Source organism: Fusarium flagelliforme (assembly GCF_020744385.1).
Source record: "Fusarium flagelliforme strain FIESC 12 MPI-CAGE-AA-0113 chromosome Unknown B0J16scaffold_1, whole genome shotgun sequence".
Classification (NCBI taxonomy): domain Eukaryota; kingdom Fungi; phylum Ascomycota; class Sordariomycetes; order Hypocreales; family Nectriaceae; genus Fusarium; species Fusarium flagelliforme.
This window is the reverse complement of record NW_025763503.1, coordinates 1431876-1454927: the sequence shown is the minus strand read 5'-3', so window position 1 is coordinate 1454927 and position 23052 is coordinate 1431876. Positions and strand designations below refer to the sequence as shown.

The 23052-nt window shown below is 49.6% G+C and overlaps 9 protein-coding genes across 9 annotated transcripts; 4 read left to right on the top strand and 5 right to left on the bottom strand.

The window, feature by feature from the left end:
- Positions 1-14: 14 nt before the first annotated feature.
- B0J16DRAFT_6725 (cryptococcal mannosyltransferase 1-domain-containing protein) lies at positions 15-1669 on the bottom strand. The gene is made up of 3 exons (XM_046134265.1): positions 934-1669; positions 653-881; positions 15-603 (listed from the first exon to the last, which is right to left on the bottom strand). Exons 1-3 carry the CDS (start codon positions 1513-1515, stop codon positions 188-190), a joined length of 1227 nt encoding a protein of 408 aa, XP_045988453.1. The 5' UTR covers positions 1516-1669; the 3' UTR covers positions 15-187.
- A 511-nt stretch (positions 1670-2180) lies between these two features.
- Positions 2181-5220, bottom strand: B0J16DRAFT_6723 (Dolichyl-phosphate-mannose-protein mannosyltransferase-domain-containing protein). The gene is made up of 4 exons (XM_046134262.1): positions 4974-5220; positions 4536-4809; positions 2841-4476; positions 2181-2790 (listed from the first exon to the last, which is right to left on the bottom strand). The coding sequence occupies exons 2-4, from the start codon at positions 4791-4793 to the stop codon at positions 2372-2374; spliced, it is 2313 nt and encodes a 770-aa protein (XP_045988452.1). The 5' UTR covers positions 4794-4809; positions 4974-5220; the 3' UTR covers positions 2181-2371.
- A 1702-nt stretch (positions 5221-6922) lies between these two features.
- On the top strand, positions 6923-7264 carry B0J16DRAFT_258183 (YjgF/Yer057p/UK114 family; the record flags this gene model as incomplete). The annotated part of the gene is made up of 2 exons (XM_046123174.1): positions 6923-7099; positions 7148-7264. The coding sequence occupies 2 exons, from the start codon at positions 6923-6925 to the stop codon at positions 7262-7264; spliced, it is 294 nt and encodes a 97-aa protein (XP_045988451.1).
- Positions 7265-8002: 738 nt separating this feature from the next.
- On the bottom strand, positions 8003-9685 carry B0J16DRAFT_6664 (WD40-repeat-containing domain protein). Its single transcript, XM_046134251.1, has 3 exons — positions 9337-9685; positions 8439-9266; positions 8003-8386 (listed from the first exon to the last, which is right to left on the bottom strand). The coding sequence occupies exons 1-3, from the start codon at positions 9557-9559 to the stop codon at positions 8346-8348; spliced, it is 1092 nt and encodes a 363-aa protein (XP_045988450.1). The 5' UTR covers positions 9560-9685; the 3' UTR covers positions 8003-8345.
- Positions 9686-9826: 141 nt separating this feature from the next.
- B0J16DRAFT_6570 (uncharacterized protein) lies at positions 9827-10713 on the top strand. The gene is made up of 3 exons (XM_046134241.1): positions 9827-10082; positions 10132-10348; positions 10398-10713. Exons 1-3 carry the CDS (start codon positions 9997-9999, stop codon positions 10701-10703), a joined length of 609 nt encoding a protein of 202 aa, XP_045988449.1. The 5' UTR covers positions 9827-9996; the 3' UTR covers positions 10704-10713.
- On the bottom strand, positions 10689-11677 carry B0J16DRAFT_6567 (uncharacterized protein). Its single transcript, XM_046134239.1, has 2 exons — positions 11296-11677; positions 10689-11233 (listed from the first exon to the last, which is right to left on the bottom strand). Exons 1-2 carry the CDS (start codon positions 11614-11616, stop codon positions 10934-10936), a joined length of 621 nt encoding a protein of 206 aa, XP_045988448.1. The 5' UTR covers positions 11617-11677; the 3' UTR covers positions 10689-10933.
- Positions 11678-12237: 560 nt separating this feature from the next.
- On the top strand, positions 12238-14902 carry B0J16DRAFT_326727 (glycoside hydrolase). The gene is made up of 3 exons (XM_046126039.1): positions 12238-13001; positions 13061-14400; positions 14458-14902. The coding sequence occupies exons 1-3, from the start codon at positions 12512-12514 to the stop codon at positions 14692-14694; spliced, it is 2067 nt and encodes a 688-aa protein (XP_045988447.1). The 5' UTR covers positions 12238-12511; the 3' UTR covers positions 14695-14902.
- A 1366-nt stretch (positions 14903-16268) lies between these two features.
- On the top strand, positions 16269-18673 carry B0J16DRAFT_6548 (amino acid permease-domain-containing protein). The gene is made up of 4 exons (XM_046134237.1): positions 16269-16843; positions 16903-17110; positions 17160-17369; positions 17435-18673. Exons 1-4 carry the CDS (start codon positions 16513-16515, stop codon positions 18495-18497), a joined length of 1812 nt encoding a protein of 603 aa, XP_045988446.1. The 5' UTR covers positions 16269-16512; the 3' UTR covers positions 18498-18673.
- Positions 18674-19214: 541 nt separating this feature from the next.
- On the bottom strand, positions 19215-21371 carry B0J16DRAFT_313154 (uncharacterized protein; the record flags this gene model as incomplete). The annotated part of the gene is made up of 2 exons (XM_046125107.1): positions 19215-21014; positions 21069-21371. 2 exons carry the CDS (start codon positions 21369-21371, stop codon positions 19215-19217), a joined length of 2103 nt encoding a protein of 700 aa, XP_045988445.1.
- Positions 21372-23052: the final 1681 nt, after the last annotated feature.

Below are 23052 nucleotides of genomic sequence, written 5' to 3'. Positions count from 1 at the left end.
CAATAGAGTCATGGCTGGTCCATGGCCGGTAAGTATTGTAGAGCTTGGAGTCTGATAGATTCCGGGTCAAATCTTTGTTCATAGACATATCGTTTTGTTCTTGATATCCAGGCTAAACATCTCTTTCAATTTTAACTCTATGGGTATCTCGACTTTCTCCCTTTTTATAACGTGATCTTAAACGTATCTAAACATGTGCCCAGCCTCGCTCAACAAGAACTTGCATCTCGTTAATCAGACAAAACTCACCAGGCTCTCTCCTCCCCATGCCCTCCTTCTCCCACGCCGCTACACGCTTCCTCACCACCAACGAGTCAAAAGGTGCTGAGACCCATCGCATAATGCGGTTGATCCAGAGGCCAGAGAAGATCTGCCATGTAGACACCCATGCACCTTGTTCAGGATGTACGGCCTTGTACGCGGCGGAGTTATAGCCCACGCGGACATGAGGGTTGAGATATACACCTCGGGTCTTGGAGAGAGGGTTGTCCGCATGAATGAGGCAGCACTCACAGCCTTCTAAATGATGCTCTGCTAAGGAGTCTGGAATACCGCGGAAGCGGAGTTTGGAAGATGAAGTAAAAGGCTCAGTAGGCATTGCGACTAAGATCATGTCAGTTACTGCGATCATCGGCTCAGAAAGTAGACAAACCAATTCCGTTCCAGCAACTGGCAACAGGCACAGCATCAACATGGTTAACGAGCGCATTCCTTGAAGCGCTTGACTTAAAGTATGGCCATGTATGCATTGCATGCGCATATCCAGAGGCATCCCTCAGCGCAAATGTATCATAATACTCTGGTGGTCTCGAGAAGTCGAGCGAACAGGCCGCAGCATAATCACCGCCGTTTGTGCCTAATAGCTTGAGAACATCGTCGGTCTGCAATTGTGTCAGAAGCTTTGCGCCACAATACAGATAGGATATAACATACCGTAAAAACGACATCGTTGAGAAACAAAACCTTGTCGAAATGTTGGCCCTTCTTCTGCAAGTCAATCAGGTCCTGCAGCGTTCTATTCCTCAACTTGGCCAGGAACGGTATTCTTCGCAACTCGCGCTTCCCTCTCGGCGTATCGATCCAGCCCTCGCCCTTGTTCGGATTCGCAATCTCATCTTTATGCGTCGACTCCGACATCTCCACGCGATGTGGAATGCCCATATTCTCCAGCTCCATTGCCATCTTATTCAGCTCCCGTTTCGTTTTATCCCAACTCCCACTCTCGTACACGCTAACAAAAACATTCTCCTTCCCAAGAAGCTTAGACAGTTGTACAACTGCAGGTCCCCAATGGTCTCGTATCACGCGCTCGTTATTGAAGTGCATGCTAGCGATATAGATGCGCTCTGGCGGCTGCGACAGCTTTGGGGCGGGCGTGCGGTCGGCATCGATGAGGTTTTTGTGAATACGGAGAACATCGAGGATATTTATGATGATGAGAAGGACGAAGACGATCTTGGGGAAGCGTGAGCGGAGAAGGCGACGGAGGTAGAGGCGGTTTGTATGCGAGACCATGATTGCTTATGCGCAGTGATGAGGACAGCGAAGCAGCATCGTAAAGGATCCGGAGAAGTTTGAAGCGGATGTAGATTTACCGTGCGGCAGGTTCAGCTGTTGAAAACACAAAATATCATCCGAGAAGAAAAATCATGGTTGATCAATCTCGCTGATTTTGGAAGGATTGCATTGGATTTATGTAAATTTGTATGCATCCCTTGCTTGATCATGTCAACTATTGGAGTGCAGTCTCCATTTGGGTTCAGCCTTTCCTTGGCCGACCCAGCGTACCTACCTACAGCCCTCTAACAAATCGGCATAACAGGGATGGCACTCCTATACGAGGGGTTCTTTTTAGCAGTGATTGCACCTATCAACCAGATCTCAACAAATAAGAGCACACATATAGTGGAAATTTCCGACGACACGGATACCAACCATAAAAGACCTACTGCAACATGTGCTTCTGGACCTCAGAGTGGTCTTGACTGATGATGATCCGGGGTACATATTTTAGCAGTTTACAGGGGCTCAAGCTCCCCCTGCCAAGACACATCTTGATCGGGCATAATTGCAATTCTTCCGTGGTCGATTCGTTCAGATAAATAAAGAAATATCGGACCAACGTCTCACGCTCTCAGTAGCTCCAAGTCTTTACGTTCGTCAAAATAAAATTGAGAGATTAGCTTCGTCAGGTAACTAAGGGTTCATTTTCTCCATTGAACCCTGATATTTCTCCCATTGATCATTGACATGATGCCCTACAAGCCAAGTTGAAGTCCATGATACTCCACCACATGATCCATACAAATCCTCCTCATCCTCTTGAATCTTATCAAAATTCAAAGATTCATTAAGTGACCTGCGCCATCATTTATTTGGCGAAGTGCAGATCGTATCCGAGCCACTTCCTTCGGAGAATAGCCTCAACAGAGAGACCAGGGTAACCGTAGGTAAGGGGCAGGAAGAAGTACCAGCCGGCAATGATCAGAGCTAGAATAACACCACAGGCAATCCAGGCACTGAGCATGCTCTGACCGGCAAATCGCTCACCGGCGGTAACGTGGTGCTTGGGGCTGACGGAGCCCTTCTTGTCCTTGATGGTGACCTCCTCGGCAGGCTCCGAGTTAAAGATGAACTCGAGAAGAGCACCAGCGACAAGACAAGAAGCAAGGTGAGCTGGAAGGTAATGATGCAAGAAAAGTTGTCGTCCCATAAGGAAGAAGGGGAAGTAGTGAGTAGCCCAGGCAAGGAAGAAGAAACCGGTAGAGTTATACAGGCGGGAGCGGGTACCTTTCAACTTGTTAGTGTGTATCTCAACAAGGAATCATGATATGACTTACGGCGGTCAAGCGCGTCAATTCCACGGCGGAGGGAGACTTGGTCAGCAAGAAGGATACCGGCGTACACAGCGAGAAGACTGCTGGCAAGCCACCAACCAACAGGGTTACCGAGGAAGTAGATCTGCTGGCGAGTCTCGTTCTGAGTCCAGAAGCTGACACCGCGGAGCAGGAAAGGCCACTGGTAAGGGTGGCTGGCATAGGGGTGGCTGCTGGTGAGCTTGCTGTTGTGGTAGAACATAGCACGCTGAAGCTCGAACCACTTCTTAAGGAATGGAACAGACTTGACCTTGCGCTCAGGCTTCTGGCGACGAGGGCTGTCGGCGGGGATAGAAGGAATGTCTTCAGCGATCCAGACGTTGGAGCTGGGTGCAATCTGCTTGTTACCGTTGATCTCCTGCTGCTTGTAACCCCACTCAGGCAGAGGCTTGGTGTGAGTCCACATGGCGACCTTGCTTGGGTTGTGAATGAGCTTGAAGTGACCGGCGACAGACTTGAAGTTCTGGCTCTTCTTGCCGTGCTCAAGGCGAACCTCGAAGAGGGTGTCCTTCTCACGCTTACCAAGGGCCTCCTCGGGTGTGACAGCAGTGAACTCCTGGTTGGTAGGGTAGTAAGGAGAGGCAACATCGTGAGAGAGGAGGATCTTGTCGGTGCCAACGTGGCGAAGACGGACCAGGTCGTGGTTCTTGACGATGCGACCAAGCTGCTTGTTGTTGTCGGCGGGCCAGATCTCCCAGTAGTTGTTGGTGTCGTTGTAAGGGTAACCGGTAATCTGCTGGCCCTGGCTAGAAACACGGCCATCGTCGTATCGGAGAGGGTAACGGTCCTCGTGACTGTGGAGGTAGGTCTTGGTCTCCTTGTGGCGGATGGTGATGCTGTCGTAGTACTGGATATCGATCGCGTTGGCCAACATGACGTTGTCGCTCAGGGTCTCCTGGAACTCGGGGGTCATGAAGTCGTCACCGGGACCAGATCGGTAGAGAACAGCGAAGTGAACCTGGAACCAGAACAGGTAGAACAAGAAAGGCATGATGATCAGACCGAAGGCACGAGCAGCAAAGTGCTTGCCGAACTCTTGCAGGCTGATAGCACCACCGGGTCGGTTGATGTTGAGGAGGTCCCAGAGATCGATGACAACGGCAGAGCCAATGGTAACGAAAGCAAAGACACCGACGTACTTGACCGAGATATCGCAAGAAAGAGCAAATCCGGTAAGGATAAGCCACTTCCACCACTTGCGGGAGAAGGGCTCATGTCGAAGCTTGTACCACTTGATGTAGAAGAGAAGACTGCAGGCCATGGCAAGGACGAGAGTAGCATCCAAGAGGATAAGTCGGGTCTGTCCAATGTGGGCATTGTCGAGGAGCAGAAGGCCGGCGGCAAGAATACAGGCGGGGAGGCTGTAACCAGACTCCCACATGATAAGGTATGTAACGGCGACGGTCAAGGCACCGAGGGTAGCGGGCAGAGCTCGGAAAGCCACGTAAGGGACCTTGTTCGCAATGTAGGAGTCTCCAATGTTATCGAAGTGGAAGTGGCCATCGTAACCGACGAGCCAGCCAACAAAGGCGAAAAGAAGCTTGCCGAAAGGAGGGTGGACATCGAAGAAGTAGGTTCGCTCGAGGTAGTAGGACGCGAACTGTAGCATCAAAGTCAGCGATTGCCTTCCGCAATTGGAATATTCGGTCTCAAGCTTACCTTTCCAAAATGAACCTCGTCAAAAACGACCTCGTTAGGGTGGCTGATACCCCAGAATCGAGTCACGAAGGACAAGACAGTGATGACTGCGAGACCAATCTTGTACTCGGTCTCGCTCTGGATAGCGGCCCGTTGAGCACCAGCCTTGGCAAGCTTGTCAAGCTCAGGGCTGGGATTGAAATTATCGTCGGAGAGCTTCTTTGATGGCGCGCCTCTCTGTCGCAGGCTGCCCTGCGGCGGCGAGGAGCTTCGAGCCATGATGGGTCTCGGTTGGCTATACGATGCGACGGTTAGTTAAGGACGGATGGGTTTGAAAATGGACGCTGAAGAAAGAAAGGTGAAGGCCACGGCATATATCAAGTACTGTACAGTACTGTATGCAATGGAGCAAACACGTCTCACAAACGGCCCCGAGGAATGACAGGTCTCAAAACTTACCTCAGGGGTTTAATAGAGGTGCCCTGAGTTACACCAAGAGATAGAAGAAACGGGAATAGGGAAACAAAGGAACGATAGAATAGGAGGAGGAAGAGTATGCACAAATAAGAATTGCGCACCTACAAGAACAAGAGAAAGGAAAAGAAAAAAGGGGGCAGTTTTGATAAAATAGAAGAAAAAAAGAGAAGCCTCCCTTTGGAAGAAGTTAAGTTATTGAAGACGTAAGATCCAATCCAATGAAGTGAACTAATTACTGTCGAGGACAACCTGGCCAGCTTGCCTCTTCTCTTAGGTTTTCTAGTGGAGGCCCCCTGTCATTTGGGGATGGACGCAGGGGTAAATCGATGGTCTGACTCCACTCTTGTTAGCTTTCAGCCACTTGACAGCTGTTGCTGCTAACAAATTCCATGTCTTCTGGGGGCCCATAGCTCCTATTGAATCCCCAATTACGCGGCGTTTGAGCTTGATTGAACCCCACTGTTACTGATTTCCAGCCTGGAACTTGCTTGTGATGCTGCTTAGATCCCGTCTGGAAACTCCCGTCTGTACAGGGCTGAGAAAGATTGAGAACATCCATAAATATCTGCAATGAAGCAATTGGATAACATAACAAGTAACAGTGTTCGATTGACATAAGCAAACAGTCGTTGACTCTGAGAAACGCTTCTTCATACATATCTCGACTTTCGATGGTGTTGCAACTTGAATAGCCGTTCGAAGCACGATCCAGCCTCAACGCAGATCAGAAAGCTATCCTTGATCTGGGGTTGAATAAAGCTTCAATAGAGACATTTTGTGTTCATCTGCAAGACTGCAACCAAATATCAGTCCCCAAGCGCTGTTTGCTTGGGCTGATCAATTGAATCCTCAAACAAAGAACCCACGATGCACAGCCAGCCTTTCCCAAGGCAAAACCCACCAACCGTCATGAAACAAAGCTATGCAATGCAGTTCATGGATTCCCTTCGTGTTCTTTGTTGTGTCAGTTTCACAATAATCAAACATGCAATTATCATCAGTTTAGCTCCGTGGTATCATCATAGTACGTCCACCACCCGCTTAACATGAGGACCATGACTTATAACTTACAAATTTGATGATATGACGCAACCCTCAATAAGAACTATAGCTGAGGCATCACTCAAAACTGCTTATCTCAAAGTAATGGAATATTCTACGTTGTCCCGTGTTTTGGACCCTGAGATTCAATCCTCGGACGCCGTCTCCGGAGGTCGTAATGCGGGGCATGATCGGAAACGTACCAGCGGTTACCTCATCAGCTAGCCGATCAACGGAGCTCAGCAGCAGCAATTGACTGATTCAGTGTACCTTTCGTAGCATTTCGGGCACTCTAAACCAATAGCTAATTCCAATTGATTCTCTCAAGGTGCGTATCTTCATTGGATAGCTTCGGTGGTCCCCTCCGAATAGTCACCGAACCTCCGGGAGCTCTCGTTCAAAACACGGCATCCAAACCTTTAGGACCGTACCTTTCAACCCTTGCTCTTAGCTAACTCTTTAAACGCAATTCAGCTCCTCATCATATCTAACTTGAAATCCTCTTCACATATACAGGTACGTCAGCAGCTGTCATTGTCGACACCGGTTTCTATCCACAATGTCTTTCTCTCTTGTTGCACGTAGAGCAGCTCCCCGCTTCATCACTTCGTCTCTCCGGGCAGCTCCTCGTCAGCAAGCCATCGTCACAGCAGCAGCAAAGTTCACACGTTCAAGCAGACACCAATCCACAATGTCTTCCGACCAGCAGATCGTCTTCACCAAGAACGCCCCTGCGGGTAAGTTAATGACTCTCTTCATTACTACAACACTTATACTGATGATACCCTAGCCCTTGGTCCCTACGTATGTTGAAACTACCCCTCACTGACAGAGTCAAGACATATACTCATCAAGTCTCAAAACAGTCTCAAGCTATCAAGACCCCCAACATGATCTACTGCTCTGGTCAGATCCCCCTCACCCCTGAGGGTGAGCTTGTTGAGGGCATCACTGGGCAGACCCGTCAGGCTTGCAAAAATGTCCAAGCTGTTGTTGAGGAGGCCGGTTCATCCCTTTCCAAGGTTGTCAAGACCACAGTCTTCATCTCTGACATGTCCTACTTTGCTGTTAGTTCTGCCAGAATCGCTAGTCTTCATCCTATTTACTCTTTGCAGGAGATCAACACCGAGTACGAGAAGTGGTTCTCTCACAAGCCAGCCCGTAGCTGCGTCGCTGTCAAGACTCTCCCCAAGAACGTCGATGTCGAGATTGAGGTCATCGCTCTTCCTTAACTAATTAACCAGAACGAAGAGGTTGAAGAGAGAGCAGACCAATCTTTATAGCGCGATCAGGTGCAAAACGGCTGCGCGTGATGACAAAATAGTCTAAATTCAATCAAGGAATCGCCTGGCTAAACTGTCGTCTCCAGTGAATACCTCGTCTGCATGTCCATGTTTGTCGTATGTATTTCTCCTCCATACATGAGCAGGCACTGCCTAGATTCACCCGAAGCAAGTGCGTGGAACCAGGCTCCTTGATGTCTTTCGATTGCTGTATCAAAGCCCAAGATGAAATAGCATGCTCGCTTCCTACTTCACAGCTGGGAACTAAGTACGATTTGTCCTTCTCCTATAACTTTATTCCTTCCCTGACGCTACGTAGCTCCTGCACTTATTCATGCCCATGATGTTCTTTCATGAGCTTTTTTGTTCATCTCAGAAGATTACCTTAACCCATCAACAACAACATAGCATTCTCCAGAACCAACAGTTAAACATCGTACGAGAAGGGTCAAAGGAATGTGACCCGCGTCGTCCGACACTACGCCCTCTCTTTGCTCAAACATGCGATCTGATACAAGTAGCCTACGTACAGTGAAGATCAGACAGAAGCTATGCGCCAATAGGTCTTAAGACTTAGCCAGGCTGTTGCAAAAGAGGATCTGGCTTACATACAGAACAAGGTAGCTCAACTCTGGGTTAAGGTTGCTAAGAGATACGAACGCCAAGCGACTGCGGGCCGAAGCTATCGACCTTAAGGAGACCCTCCCGGACTGGAATTCCAAGGGGCTATTGCGGCAGCCCTTTCCTGTCGTACGAGACGATCTCGGTCTGGTCAAGCTAGCGGCCGTTGGCTGCGAGCTCCTCTTGCTGAGAGAGACTGGGGTGCTGAATGGATGGATATGGACTATATGCTGTATCAGTTGTGGATATTCCTAATTCGGCTGTTTACAAGGAACTTGTTATGATTGTGCTTGAGAACCTCTCTGAGTTTGGTGGTGATTATACTTCCTCTTATGAACTGTGAATATATCCGGGCTCATGAAAAATCGCACAGCTCTATTCTGCACCTTTATTGGGCTACATGGACTATCTAAGCATTCCACACGACGACTCTGCCATCGACGCCGCTCGCTGCAATATTTGTCAGTTTGCAAAGTGTAGTATGTGCGGCATTGCGACTTACTGGTAAACTTTGTGACGCGGTCACCGGAAATCTCAAAAGGTCTAACGGTACTGATGGTGTTTTGGTGGGTAGTTTGAAGCTGAGTGTCATCCTTGGTCTTGCCCTTGAGATCCATCTGCCTGAACATGTTCAAAGCAGACTCTTCACGGTGCTCTCCCAGGCCAGGACGGCCCTTTTGCTCAATAGGACCAGCCAGCTGCCAGCCACCCTCACCGCCCTTGAAGCGGAAAGCCTCGCAGTCGTAGCCAGCAGCGATGATCTCATCCTCACTGGTCCAGATCAGACTCTTGAAGGGAAGCTGCTGAGTAGAGACGGTGACAACAGCACGGGGAGGTTGCTCGGGACCAGAAGGGTAAACGACAGTAATGCTGCTGTCGTGAGCAGCAAACGCAAGGCTATCTCCGCTGGGAGAGAAAGAGACAGAGTGCACCCATCCGGCCGAGTTGTTCAGGTACTCTCCACAAACGGTGTTGAAAGGGAGTCGCTCGCCCCAAACTCCAGGGGGAGGACGAGAGTCCATACCCTTAATGAAGGCGGAAAAGACGCGGGCGTGAGCATCGGTAGATCCAGCAGCCAGAAGAACCGAGTTGGGGTGCCAGGCAACACTGGTGATGGTACTACGGATAGGCTTCTTCAGGTGCTTGGAAACCCACCAGTCGTTCTCCTCCTCGAAGTAACAGACAGCAATGACCCTGTCACCGGATCCGACGGCGAACTTGTTCTCGGAGGGAGACCAGCGCACGAAAGTAGCGGCTCGGCTGATTCGTAGAAGGACAAGAGTTGGCTTATAGCCCTCAGGAGAGGGTTCCCAGACAATAGCGTTACGGTCTATAAAAGAGTAGAAGATAAGCCAATGTACCAAGATATTGGTTTAGGGGGTAGTTCTATATAGACTAACCCTGGGAGCATGTAACAATGCGCCCACTGTTGGGGGCAATGTCAACACCAGTGACTGTCTTATCGTGACCCTTGAGTGAGTCCTTCAGCTTGAAGGCATTGCCAACCTTGCCATAGAGCTCGACACTGGTATCGCGAGCGACAGCAAGGACAGACTGATCGGCCGAGAAGGAGTGGTCGGCGATCGGATTGTGGAAGAGGTGGTGAACTTCGGGGGCGCTCATGGTGGTTGTATTTACGATAGGAGGAGCTCTCTACTATCGCTTTGAGTCGATTGAGAGTATGAAGGTGTGAGAATGGCTTCGTAAGGTTCCAACGTTGATGTACGTATGGGTTGAGTTGGCGGTGGGGGTGGGGGGTTACGTAGGTACCTGGTAGCGCTGAAGCTCCAGTGGACAGGCAACATCCAATGGAGCTTGGGTGGGCCATGAGGTGGGCATGGAGCGGCTGTGCTCATGGTGAGGCTGGTAAATCCGTCGACCTAAGTTCGGAAAAATCTCCATTCCATATCAACACCGCTGTACATCAATATCGTCAACCAAACTGCGCCTACTCGCATCACCAGATCATTCGACCAGGTAGCATCCTTAGCATCCTGGAACATCGATCGCAACATATCGGACATCGACTTGGAGCCAGCTTTTCCCACACAACTACCACAATGGCCGCTGCAGCCACCGCGCCTCGCGGTCTTCAACCAAACTCGTCCTTGCCGGCCAAGGTGCAACCCATTCCGCCTAATCAGACGTCAGTACTTCTCTGCCCCGTCACCTATGAATTATGCTGACTCCAATAGTCTCTATGTCACAAATCTTCCTTCCTCGAAAATCCAAAAGGCCGATCTTCGAACCGCTCTGTACTTGCTCTTCTCGACATACGGACCCGTGCTGGACGTTGTCGCTCTTAAGACCATGAAGATGCGTGGTCAAGCTCACATCACGTTCCGAGACGTGCAGTCTGCCACACAAGCCATGAGATCTCTTGAGGGCCAGTCATTCCTTGGCCGCGACTTGGTCAGTAACCCCTTCTGTTGTAATTGCTTCTTGTCTAACTTGGTTTCAGAAAATACAATATGCCAAGTCAAAGTCCAACTTCGTGGCCAAGCTTGATGGCACGTTTAAGATTCCTTCTATGAACGCCGGTGCCGCCAATGTCGAACAGACCGAACTGCAACAGAGCATCTTCAACGCGCCTCCTCCTGGAGCAGCACCTGCCCCTGGCTCTGGCCTTCCCCCGAAACCTACCGCGAACACCGACCAAGTTATGGAAGACGCCGCCACACCGGGTGATCGGGGACAGAAGCGAACTCGCGACGAAGAAGATAGTGATTCGGATGTGGCCATGGAGGAGGACAGTGATGATGATTGATGAACCAACGGAAGGTCGGCTACATCTCTAAGAGACGCAATCTATCTCCGTCTACTGCATTGCCATCTCTTTGGGTACCCATAGGCCTACACAGCCTCCCACAAGCCCGAGCCATATCATAAGATAGTTCGTCCTGTCGCACTCGAATTTGGAGATGGCGTCTCCTAGCAAGCATGGGTGGATAAAGAAGGATGGGACACCCGTAATAGGGTGATGCTGTGAGCAAGGTGTTAGTTAGGCCAACCGATCTTGACGATACCCAGAATCATGAATTGACTTGTGCGAACAGCTCTCCTCTCAAGACTTACATCGGCCGATATTCCGCCTACATTGCCGAGTGCCCGGAGGCCAGCCTTGTACTCGTCAGGGACAAGACGGCGAAAGACGATATCAACGTCGAATGCGGGCTCATCTGCGGGTAGGTTACGTAGAGTGAACCATAGACAAGGAACACGATACGTGGGGTGAAGATGAATTTCGTATTCCACCATAGCAATCTCCGGGCGAGCTCGCTGTCTTATAAGAGCAGCCTGAAATTTCGTAAGATCAACTTGATTTTGATAAACAGTAACATGTATTGAGGATAAGTTACCTCGTCTGCTTCTTCTGCATCTAGCATATCCTTGTCCCCTCCTATTGATACATGATGGCTTTTCTCGTCTGAGAAGGAGAATCCATCCAAGTCTAGTGATAGATCTCCATGATCCAAGTCGAACTCGAGGGGACGTCTAATTTGAATATATGTCGTGAAACCACCACCATAAGCAAAGTCGGTGCAGAGAGCATTACAGAGCCTGAGTTTCCAACGTGCTCGTTCAGGACCCAGTGGGGCTTGGCAGTACTGCCTGTCAAGATGATGGCATGCCTCAGTGAATTCTTCTGTGTTCAGTGAAGGGAAATTCTCTATACTCATTTTGTTGGATGTCCTTATCTTTTCAAAGAGCAAGTATGTAGTAGGATGTGGTTGAGTTGGGTATCTCCCCACGTGCAACTACAGTATTTTAGGTGCGTCGGGCCCACGTTGGTCTCTCTCACAGATGCCCACTGGTGCTTAGGTCGGTATAGAAAACTGATGCGACCTAGGACGCCATGACTGTTTGACGAAAGTAGTGTGACAATGCAAAATGCAGGCACCTTTCATCGTTTACACCTGCAGAACTAAGGAATCAGAACGGCATCTGACATTAAAGAAACAGCGACCCCTTACAAAAAAGGTAGCGTCTGGACTTCCCAGGTAGAGGTAATCTGCATGTCTACATTGGGAAACCGCAATTGCATATTCCCTATTGGATTGCACCTCCTGTTCTTACGTGAACACAAATAACATCTGATAAGCACTTGCCTGCAACAAACATCTTGACTGTTGTACGACCAAAATGTATGTTAGCGAGATGCTGGATCCAAGTGCTCGGGCCAGGGCGCTAAACATTACCATTACTCGGTGAGTGCCTTTCCCCGAGCGTCGGCAAATATATCGATCCATGTACACCCTGGTCTCGTGTCGTGGACGCAGAGCTACCCCAAGCTCCTATTCCTGACACCTCATGCTGTTTGCTGTTCTTTTGCGCCTTTGAATTGTTTCGCCTCTGAAATTTGTTTGAGATTTAATCTGGATCATTCTTGCCAAGTTTAGTTCTGCAATCTGTACAAAACTTGTGTTTCAGTGCATTGTGCCTTCTTTCTATAACCCTCCCGAGTCATTAACACCTTCCTACAGCGTGTCTCCTGCAGCTGCAGCTCTCCATACCTCCTTCGCTCCTAACTTTCTTAGCCTACTAGTCCCACCTTGAAATGCAAACACCAGGCCAATGATTCGAGATCCGTTCAACCTCCACCGAAACACAAGCACTTTTAATCGCCCGCAATCTCGAAACATTCCTGCGCCATCGAGGGTCGAGGCAAATGAAGTAGCTATGGCCTTCTCTATGCCCCGAACCGCTCCAGACTTCAATAGTCGTCAACGAGATCTCGAAGATCAATTCTGGGGTTCTGGACAAAGATCCAAGAAGTCAGATCGATTACCGATGTACAAGGACAAACCCTTCGCGATGCCTTACGACGATGAGGACAGACCATGGTGGAAACGCAAGAAGGTGCTGGGTATCATTGCCCTCATCTTTACGTTGATATACTGGTTTGGATCTTCCTCCAAGGCTCCCAAGAAGAGGACCGTAACGACCGATTGGAGCTTCGCAGGCTTGTCCAAACACGATAAGAAGGTGGACTGGGACCACAGGAGAGATCGTGTGGTAGAGGCATTTGAACTGAGCTGGGATGCCTACAGTCGTCATGCTTGGGGTACGTTTGGCTCCATATCATGGACGACTCATGTTGGCTGACCGATGAACTCAATGCAGGATTCGACGAATTTCACCCTATAAGCAAGACGGGTGAGAACATGGCGCCTAAGGGGCTTGGCTGGATCATTGTCGACTCCCTGGATACCATGATCTTGATGAACCTGACCTCCCGTCTACAAGACGCCCGTGAATGGATTTGGGAATCGTTGACATGGGATCAAGACCAAGATGTGAATACATTTGAGACCACCATTCGCATGATGGGCGGTCTTCTCAGTGCACACTACTTATCTACCGAATTTCCAGAGCTCGCGCCAGTGCCAGAGGACAAACTAGGACCCGCTGGAGAAGACCTGTATTTGGAGAAGGCCAAAGACCTGGCTGATCGTCTCATGAGTGCTTTCGACTCCCCATCCGGTATCCCATATGCAAGTGTCAACCTTCAAAAGTTCCAGGGTATCGAATCGCATGCCGATAACGGAGCCTCGTCGACTGCTGAAGCGACAACCCTACAACTTGAGTTCAAGTACCTTGCAAAACTCACCGGGGAGAAGGACTTTTGGGATAGAGTTGAAAAAGTCATGAAAGTTGTCGACGATCAAGGAGCCCAAGACGGCTTGGTCCCCATCTTCATCTATGCAGGCACAGGAAGGTTCAAAGACGAAAACATTCGACTCGGGAGCCGTGGCGACTCATACTACGAATATCTCATTAAACAATATCTTCAAACCAACAAGAAAGAACCCATCTACCAAGATATGTGGTATGAAGCTCTTGAGGGTGTCCGCAAACACCTCGTCACATACACGTCCAAAGAGAAGTTTACCATCATCGGAGAGCGACCTAATGGGTTAGACAATGCCCTCAGTCCCAAGATGGACCATCTTGTGTGCTTCATGCCCGGAACGATAGCATTGGCAGCCACGGAGGGTCTCACAGAGGCTGAGGCGCGCAAGCTCCCTACTTGGTCCAAAAAGAATGATGAAGACATGAAACTGGCACGTGAGTTGACGGAAACATGCTGGGGCATGTATAAATACATGGCAACAGGTTTGGCAGCCGAAATTACCTATTTCGAAATCGACAGTGAACCACCGGCTTACGGGAACCCTCGCCAGGGCCCAGCCAACTTTGACCCAAGCCCAGACGCGCAATGGCGCAAGGATTTCACCGTTAAGTCAGGGGACGTTCACAATCTCCAGCGACCAGAGACAGTCGAAAGTCTGTTCTACATGTGGAGAATCACCAACGATAACCGATACCGTGAATGGGGCTGGGAAATGTTCAAGTCCTTCATGAACCACACAGCTGTGAGAAACGGAGGGGGCTTTACGAGTCTGCGTAATGCCAATGTCGTGCCACCCAAGGTGCGCGACAACATGGAAAGTTTCTGGCTGGTGAGTCCTGGATCATCTAATTGTCCGGAGTTGAAATACTAACACAAGCATCAACAGGCCGAAACACTAAAGTATTTCTACCTCTTGTTCTCACCTTCGGATCTTCTTCCTCTTGACAAGGTCGTTATCAATACCGAAGGCCACCCATTGCCTCGTTTCGATATGGGGCAGCTGTTTACCACCGGATGGCAAAGACAACCAAGAGATGTCAACGGGAAGATCGCCGGCAAGACCATCAAACTCGATAGTAGTGAGAAGGAGGCTATCATGCAGGATGCCAAAAAGGCGAACTAGTGGATCCGAGCATTCTTTATTTTACTTTTTGCGTGGGTCGGAACAAATCTTGTGGTTGTAGCACATATGCCGCCCTGGCAGCATTTTTAATTGGTTGTATCATCACGCTCTGACTTGAGGAGCAAGCAGTAGAATAAAAACCCAAACAGCGTCTGCTTCATTTTATTAATATAACTTCTCTTGTGTCTAGTGTCCTTTTACGAGTGTCAGAGGAGACCATTTTCGTGGCTTTGCAGCTGCCTTTCTGGTCCAAGCTTAACGTGTAGCAGGATCGTCACGCTTTTCCAATATGGTTCGATAGCTTACGAGGGTCTGGTCCTTTTCGTGGTAGACAAGGAGTCTGATATCGATAGTTCCGTTTCCCCGCGTTATCATGTCAGCTCTCAGGAGCATGTGATTGCGATTATGATACGAGGATAAGATGTCCACTCCATAACAGGCACGGGAAGGATTCGAAGCTGATACAGTGAGTGATAACGGGCGGTTAACTGTTTACAGAGAGGATTTGCTTTTGTCGGAACCGAGACCACCAATGCAGGGAAGACACCAGACGCCGTTGGCCGATGCGCGACTGGGCTGAGTTGGGGTGTGATCGACTAAAGTTAGTGGTTAAAAGCACCTGCTGGAGATGGCTTAGAGGAGCAGGGGTTATTGATACCGTTGGTCTTCGCGATGAATCCTTTGGGATTGTGTTTAGACCATAGAAGTATGGATACCATTGAACCGTGAAGAGCTGGTTATTTGTATTGCTTGAGAGGCTCAACCGCAACGGCTTAAGTCTCGACTGGATTTATGCAGTTCAGTGGAGGCTTTCAGTCCCGTCCCCCATACCAAGAATTGATGCACACTCTTCTCCAGAATTAAGAACCCAGCAGTCTGGTCCAGGCGGTACCTTCAGCGTGCGGGGCCCCCAGCTAGAAGGCGTTACAGTGGATGGCCCCCCGGCTCCCCACCTGGAATAGCGTCACTTCCCCCACCAATACGCTCCGAGCTTCGTCAACGCTTTGAGCGTTTGACAGCTCGATCTCAGTGGCGTCTAAGCCCGAGCTATTTTCGCTCACTCATTTCAGGCTTCTCGAGTTTCAATTTGGATTTCTAGATCGTCGTGTTACTGGTCAGATTCTGATTTTGATTCGATATCGGGGATCCTCTCGGGGCTTGTTCAACGCCAAGCACCAGATTGTCACCGACTCGAATCCAGCCCGTATTACTTACAGTGCTGCTTGTCCGGATGATAAGCCTGGGCATTTCTCCTGCCTACTTCCAGCCCCTTCCTACGCTACCTCGACGTTACCTTGCTTTGTTGCTCTTCCACGCTGCGCTGTTTAATTAATCTACATGCAAATCGTTAATCTCGACTACGACGTCTTTCGGCTCCGAAACTAAACATCCCACGTACCTTTCACTTATACTCTGTCCGCTCACACGACCACTTGATCTGCATCACCCAGCTTCAACAGTCCATCACTCCAATATTCTGATCTTGGTGGCGATATGCCAACCGACCCGCCATACTTGCACCGACGATCAAGATATCAGCAACCCAATATTCGACGCCAAATGCAACCACACTCTCGTGCGCCTTAGAGCAGTAATCACCAAAACGCTGTGACCCTGACGAACCCGACGAACCAGCGACCTTCGCCGACTAATCGCCTACTCACTACATATACCTCACAGTCGCCTCCAATTCACCCCAGTGCTTACAGCAACGAAAATCCTCAGCGAAGGGCCAGCTCCAGTCATCCCGTTACTCGGGATCGACCAAGTGTGGGCTCGGCCCAGGTGCAGCGCGGAAGCACAAGCACAAACGCAAGAATGGCACCCCACGATGTCGAGCGCAGTAGCATTAGCAAGATGAAGGAGGAGTCACTTGCGCCAGGGAGTTCTTTTAGTATGCGCGAGCCCGAGTACAACGATATTCTGCCGCCAACCTACTGGGGCCGCTTTGTTGACGGCTTCAGGCGTGACCAACGGTCAAGCTTGTTCACGAATGACCCTCTTAGCCAGCAAGAGGGATCGAGTAGAGTGCACGACGGGTCGCATTACTATGACTTGCAGAGTGCTATGTTAGAGACCGCCAATTCAGGTCTAGCGAGAGAATTGAAGGGGCGGCATTTACAAATGATTGCAATTGGGGGTTCTATAGGTGAGTTTCGACAGTGGCTGCGACATGATTGAGAACGAAACTAAGACATTTCAATGCAGGAACTGGACTCTTTGTCGCATCGGGAAGAGCTCTGGCAGATGGAGGACCAGCATCAATATTGCTGGCTTTTACTATCGTAGGAGCCATGCTCTTTTGTACATGCCAGGCGTTGGGTGAACTGGCAGTAATCTTCCCAATTGCTGGGTCGTTTTCGTCGTGGGCGACTCGATTTCTTGATCCTTCCTGGGGTTTCGCAATGGGTTGGAAGTAAGTTTCTCTGTCCGTAAGTATCGAAGCAGGAACTGACTTGCTATAGCTACGCGATGCAATGGTTGATCGTGTTACCACTCGAGATTATTGCCGCATCTCTGACACTTTCATACTGGGATGATAGTCTTACTCGAGCTATCTTCGTCTCAGCATTCTTAGTACTCATCATTGTTATTAACATGTTTGGCGTCAAAGGCTACGGTGAAGCCGAGTTTATCTTTTCTTCAGTCAAGGTCGTCGCCGTTATTGGCTTTATGTAAGTCATTGTCCAAACACTATAACACATATGCAGTTGTGTCGAAGCTAACATTCCTCCTTCAGCCTGCTCGGCATCGTTCTCAACTGTGGCGGAACGCCAGACAGTGGCTATATCGGAGGACGTTTCTGGCAGGACCCTGGTGCTTTCAATAATGGTTTCAAAGGAATGTGCAACGTCTTTGTCACAGCCGCATTCTCCTTTGCTGGCACTGAACTTATTGGTCTCGCTGCTGCTGAAACTGCTAATCCACGAAAGTCACTGCCAACGGCTCTAAAGCAAGTGTTTTGGCGAATCACTCTTTTCTATATAGTTGCCCTTACATTAGTAGGGCTCCTCGTGCCTTACACTGACCCTCGACTTACTACCGGTACTAGTGACGCAGATGCAGCTGCGTCACCTTTTGTCATTGCTATCGAAGAAGCAGGCATCCAAGTTCTGCCGTCGGTCATGAACGCAGTCATCCTTACTGCTGTTTTGTCTGTCGGAAACTCGGCTGTGTTTGGATCTTCCCGTACTCTCGCCGCCCTCGCAAATCTTCGACAAGCTCCGAAGATCTTTGGCTATGTAGATCGCAAAGGCCGCCCGCTTGTCGCCATTGCTATTGCCAGTGCCTTCGGTCTTATCGCCTTCCTCGCCGATCTTCCTGAACAAGGTGCTGTGCTTGACTGGCTTATGTCTATTTCGGGTCTATCAACGATCATCACATGGGGTTCTATATGTGTATGCCACATCCGCTTCCGCCGTGCCTGGGCCGCCCGTGGTCGATCTGTCTCAGAATTACCCTTCCAATCCCAGGTGGGGGTCATCGGTTCATGGGTTGGAATCACCCTGAACGTTCTTGTCATCATCGCTCAGTTCTGGGTAGGAGCCTTTCCCATCGGCTGGCAGAAGATGTCAAGCTCTGAGATCGCACGCAACTTCTTTCATAAATGGGTTGGTGCACCTTGCGTTCTTGCTTTCTACATATTTCACAAACTCTATTTCCGTACCACATTTGTGAGAACTCGAGATATGGACGTTGATACTGGACGTCGGGACTTCAACGTTCCTATACTTGTCGCTCAAGAAAAGGCGGAACGCGAAAGCTGGCCGCGATGGAAGAGGTACTATAAATTTATGTGCTGAATACATTCTCTTCAGGTATAGTAATTGGCGTTGGGTATATATTAATGACTGGAGACATTGATTAGCATGGAGTTGGGTATATAGCGAAGGAACTGTATTTACTTTAAGGATTTACTATATATGTGAATATCATAAGAAATCGAGACACACTCCGTATATGGCTTGCCGGTATTGATACGGGCTACATGTATTGATGTGGTCAAAATGGCAGAAATTGGCTCATGGATGTTGAAAATAGACTGCTAGGAAAAGCTTCGCCATATTATCGATACAACAGACGAATGTCACAAGGTTTCAATTATAAAGAATCCTTTTGCAACTTAATTTCTTGCTAAAAGAGCGCGCTAATAGTGGTGCCCGGCTAGGGGGTCCCCGTTGGTATCAATACATGTTTGTTATAGAAGCCTTTCCTCAATGCCAACCAAGCTAATAATCTGTCAAGCCTTCGTATTCTGACTCAAACACCTTTTCAACACGAGACGGCGAGATAAGTAAGGGCAAACATAAGCAATTAGGATAAGAAAAGCTGGTGTTGAAGGGGACGCGCTGTATGTTCGAACGGGGTTTCAAGGGGTAAAGAATGTTTGCGAACCCTCATGAGTCGTGAGTCGTATGCAGTTACGCGTTCGTGAAGGATTGAAGATCGCAGCGGTATGTAGTGGTATACTGCAGGGCCTATTTCAAGCCCGAGTGCATTCCCTAACAAAACACTCGTCTCTAAAAATCCCAGAAGTCGTCCTTCTTGGTGGTTGTGTTTTGCCGCCGAGAAGGAAGGGGCTGCTCGCTCACGTCTCCATAAAGCCAGTCCCGGTTGGTTCCCTTGCGGCCACCCATACCGTCACCAGCAATGTTGATCTTGTGCTTATCGGTGTTCTCCTTAACCTCGTTTGTGGGTGTAGTGTTTGAGGCCGGTGTTCGCCCAGGGACCGGCTTGGTGTTCGCAGACACACCGCTTGTTGTTGCATCTGTCTCGTTATAGAGCCAGTCTCGATCAGTGCCCCTTCGGCCGCCCATGCCATCACCGGCGATATTGATCTTGTGCTTATCGGTGTTTTCCTTGACCTCGTTGGTAGGCGCAGGGTTCGAAGCTGGTGCTCGTCCAGGAACAGGCTTGGTGTTTGTCGGTTCGTTGCTGGTTGTCTCGTTCGTTTCGTTGTAGAGCCAGTCTCGGTCGGCACCCCTTCGGCCACCCATACCGTCGCCAGCAATGCTGATCTTGGGGCGTTGAGTCGAGGGAACGTCAGCAGCGGCCACACTGGGCTGCTTACGAGTAGGAATAGACTGGGCGACTTCTTGAGTCTCTCCATATAGCCAATCCCTGTTGGTACCCTTTCGGCCTCCCATGCCATCACCAGCGATGGTGATTTTGTGATTGTCGGTGTTCTCGACCGGGCGGTTCTCCTTTTGAGTCGCCGGCGACTTGTCGTATGTATCCCATTGATGGTCCATCATTTGAACAGCCTTCTTGTGACCTTCAGGTACGCGTTGTTGTGAGTGGGCTGGCGAGTTGTCGGCGATGTCGAAGTGGTGGTCGAAATCCTTGCCGCGGTCCTTCACGTTGGTAATGTTGCCCAAAGCGCGCTCGTTGTTTCCTGCTTCGTCTGTGTTAAACAACTGGTTCTTATATAGTCCGAGGCCCTCGTTATGAGCGTAGCCAGGGGGGTGGGCACCAGGACGTGGCGCTTGGGGCACTCTCTCACCGTCGTCAAGAAGCTCAAAGTGTGGGTCGGCATCACGTCTAGACTTAGATGCCTGGTGGACAGGGGTCTCATCCATAGCGTCCCTGTCGGTATCCCAATGGCGAACATCCTGAGTTCGCATTGTCTTAGATGGCTTCACTTTTTGGGGCGTGGTGAAATCGTCGAAAGACCATTGACTGTCACGTTTGGTCTTGGGCAGGTCATCAAAATTCGTGCCCTTTTGAGGGCTGTCCTGAGGATCACTACCATCTGCGAAATCGAAATGAGAGTACTTCTTAGGATGGGGCTTGATGTAGCGCTTGTTCTTAGGTTGCTGAGGCACCTCAGGTATTTCGACATCCTCCTGGCCGTCGAAGATACGGGAAGGCTGAAAGTTCTTACCCTGACCGCCCTTCGAGGGCGACATGGTTCGACGGCCCGCGCTTGGTGACGTGGGCTCGTCTCCTAGAATCTCGGTGAATGATCGCTGGCGAGGCCGGCTTCCCGCATAGGGGGAGACAACAGCGGCAGGCTCAGCATCCTCAAGCTCGTCCCGTGGCCCAAACAGCCTCAAGGATGCGTGGGGGTCGCGGAAGGCGTTGTTAGAGTTAGTTCGGTTTCGCGCAACGGCCTCGTTATGACTCGGGGCAGCAGGGACGGCAGTGCCCGCATTTTTGATGCATGATTGAATGAATGCGATCTGCTCTCGGCTATCTCTAATGGGCCAGTTGCGACCAGATTTTCCAATCACTTCAACTTGCTTCAGAAGCGAACCCTGGTCCCACTGGAGTCGGATCTGGACAATCTTGCCGGCTTCATCGAAGGTAACAAAGTGAGTCTGAGCAGACAATAATCAGCATGTTTGAAGTGGATGCGCAGACAGACAACATACAATGGGGAGATAAACGTCACGAGCAGACAAGAAGTTGTCGTCAAGACCAGGAAGATATGGGCCCCCGCTTGTTTGGAAGCCGAGACCTGTGTCAATTTCCAAGACAATGACGTTTCCGCCATCGACAATGTTGAAGACTTCCTCCTTCTTCTTGGAAACCTGCTTCTGAAGTCCGTTGAGATGCTTAATGATCTGGGTAGGACCAGAGAAGGTTGTGGTCGTAGTAACGTAGTGCAGCGCCGCGGTATCAGCCAGCAGCGACGAGCTGGGTGCAGCTAGGAACTGCTTGTAAGTGGCCGCCATGACGATCACGAGGGGAATGCGGGCTGTGGATAGTAAGGATCGTTGTTATTAAGTAGTTGGTGATGGAAGGAGTGAACACAAAAGCCGCAACTCGATACGACCGAAACAGAAGAAGAAGAGAAGATGATAATGAGAGGAACAAGTTGGGGAGATGCCGATAGATGAAGGGAAGAAAGAAAACACGGATTGATTCAAAACAAGCACGTGGAGTTAAGCTATACTGTACAATACAGGTAGGTACCTTGCAGTGAAGACGGGCAGGATCTTAGCGGGGGTACCTACTTGTTAGTTGACGTTAGCTCGATAGAATTGGATGCGATGACCCCCTTGCTTTACGCTTTACGTCTTCTACAAGGGGCATCGTCTCCCTAATTTAGCACGAGGAATCTAGGATGCTTGTCGATGGCGCAGTCAAGAACCAAGCGTTGCTGGTCTTGGCTAGATCTGAGGACAAGCTGGGGAAATGAAAGGGATAAGTGCCCTGGTCCGAAGCGATGCATTTACGATACCTGCCATTTACAGGTCATCAACATTCATGCAGACGATTCCTCATGACGAAGTCTTTTGAAGTCGTTGCCAATGGTTCCAATCCTTCTTGGAGTCGTTATCAAAAGCAAACTCAAAAGGAATTGAGTTGCCCTGTGGCTTCAGGAACGCTCCATATGACCTCGCGATAGGACTCGTAGGTTCCGGATACACTATGGCGCATTGATCATGCTTTAGGGTCTCCCGATATCAGATTTCATCTGGCCACAGCCGCTTCATCTACTGTATTGTTACTAACACACCTGTTATTTGTTTTGTTTGTTTAGTTTGTTTGTCTAGGTGATGTCGTATTGGCACTAGAATCTAACACGGTCCTCAAGTCAGCCATGAAACCCAGGAGACCCGCCGCGGGGTTTGGTTAACCAGTACGGCCGCTCTCATAACCCTTGATCAGAGCATCACCTCTAATCATGTCAACATCTCTCTCCTGCAATAACTTATATACTACACATAACTAGAACCGTATGTCCAAGAGCTCATTGATGCCACTTTGGCTGATCTCGTTATCGTCGGCTTTGCTTAGGGCAATAGCAGGGGTTGCTCTCGAGAAGGCTAAGCAACTTCCCAATATCCAGTAAGATCGAGCTTGTGCAGGCATGACATTGACGATGCACCTCATCCGGGGTTGCTCTCCGGAAATGTACTGACGAATAGCATCTCGTACTCCAGATCTTTGTCAATGCATTGTCTGTTATATTGTGGGAATTACTTGCTTGATATATGCTTATAGTGCTCTGTTCAGCTCGTGTCGTGGTCAGAGGCTGGTCACCTATGTCATGGCCAAGCCAATGCCACTTAGATAGCCGCCTCTGCAGCTTCTAAAACTACCTGATGTAGGTATTGTACCTGAAAAATACGGAGCTAGCCTGATTCTCGGAACAGGACCAGGGGACACATCGCAACACTACTCCACAGCGTTTCAGCTTCTTAGCGCTTTTCCTGTTAGGGAGCTTCTGACAATCAGTTTCTCGTTGTTGCAACCAACAGAAGCTGTTTGAACGTTGAAGATGACTTCTTCTCGTGGGGTCACGTTGCTCTCAATCGTTTTGGAAGATGATGATCTTCATTGAACATATGGTCCTTCTCTTTTCTCTTATCACACGCACCCTCTGGGTTTACTGAATCTCTGTTGATT

Bases quoted from the DNA above. Each gene is read 5' to 3' on its own strand.
- B0J16DRAFT_6567 (XM_046134239.1), bottom strand. From the start codon at position 11,616: ATGAGTATAGAGAATTTCCCTTCACTGAACACAGAAGAATTCACTGAG. The intron at 11,234-11,295 runs GTAACTTATCCT...ACGAAATTTCAG, and splicing joins ATGCAGAAGAAGCAGACGAG to GCTGCTCTTATAAGACAGCG.
- B0J16DRAFT_6548 (XM_046134237.1), top strand. From the start codon at position 16,513: ATGGCACCCCACGATGTCGAGCGCAGTAGCATTAGCAAGATGAAGGAG. The intron at 16,844-16,902 runs GTGAGTTTCGAC...ATTTCAATGCAG, and splicing joins TGCAATTGGGGGTTCTATAG to GAACTGGACTCTTTGTCGCA. The intron at 17,370-17,434 runs GTAAGTCATTGT...TTCCTCCTTCAG, and splicing joins GTCGCCGTTATTGGCTTTAT to CCTGCTCGGCATCGTTCTCA.
- B0J16DRAFT_6723 (XM_046134262.1), bottom strand. From the start codon at position 4,793: ATGGCTCGAAGCTCCTCGCCGCCGCAGGGCAGCCTGCGACAGAGAGGC. The intron at 4,477-4,535 runs GTAAGCTTGAGA...TTGATGCTACAG, and splicing joins ACGAGGTTCATTTTGGAAAG to TTCGCGTCCTACTACCTCGA. The intron at 2,791-2,840 runs GTAAGTCATATC...ACAAGTTGAAAG, and splicing joins AATTGACGCGCTTGACCGCC to GTACCCGCTCCCGCCTGTAT.
- B0J16DRAFT_6725 (XM_046134265.1), bottom strand. From the start codon at position 1,515: ATGGTCTCGCATACAAACCGCCTCTACCTCCGTCGCCTTCTCCGCTCA. The intron at 882-933 runs GTATGTTATATC...ACACAATTGCAG, and splicing joins TCAACGATGTCGTTTTTACG to ACCGACGATGTTCTCAAGCT. The intron at 604-652 runs GTTTGTCTACTT...ACATGATCTTAG, and splicing joins CAGTTGCTGGAACGGAATTG to TCGCAATGCCTACTGAGCCT.
- B0J16DRAFT_6664 (XM_046134251.1), bottom strand. From the start codon at position 9,559: ATGAGCGCCCCCGAAGTTCACCACCTCTTCCACAATCCGATCGCCGAC. The intron at 9,267-9,336 runs GTTAGTCTATAT...ACTCTTTTATAG, and splicing joins CATTGTTACATGCTCCCAGG to ACCGTAACGCTATTGTCTGG. The intron at 8,387-8,438 runs GTAAGTCGCAAT...CAAATATTGCAG, and splicing joins CCGCGTCACAAAGTTTACCA to CGAGCGGCGTCGATGGCAGA.
- B0J16DRAFT_6570 (XM_046134241.1), top strand. From the start codon at position 9,997: ATGGCCGCTGCAGCCACCGCGCCTCGCGGTCTTCAACCAAACTCGTCC. The intron at 10,083-10,131 runs GTCAGTACTTCT...TGACTCCAATAG, and splicing joins CCCATTCCGCCTAATCAGAC to TCTCTATGTCACAAATCTTC. The intron at 10,349-10,397 runs GTCAGTAACCCC...ACTTGGTTTCAG, and splicing joins CATTCCTTGGCCGCGACTTG to AAAATACAATATGCCAAGTC.
- B0J16DRAFT_326727 (XM_046126039.1), top strand. From the start codon at position 12,512: ATGATTCGAGATCCGTTCAACCTCCACCGAAACACAAGCACTTTTAAT. The intron at 13,002-13,060 runs GTACGTTTGGCT...AACTCAATGCAG, and splicing joins CTACAGTCGTCATGCTTGGG to GATTCGACGAATTTCACCCT. The intron at 14,401-14,457 runs GTGAGTCCTGGA...AAGCATCAACAG, and splicing joins ACATGGAAAGTTTCTGGCTG to GCCGAAACACTAAAGTATTT.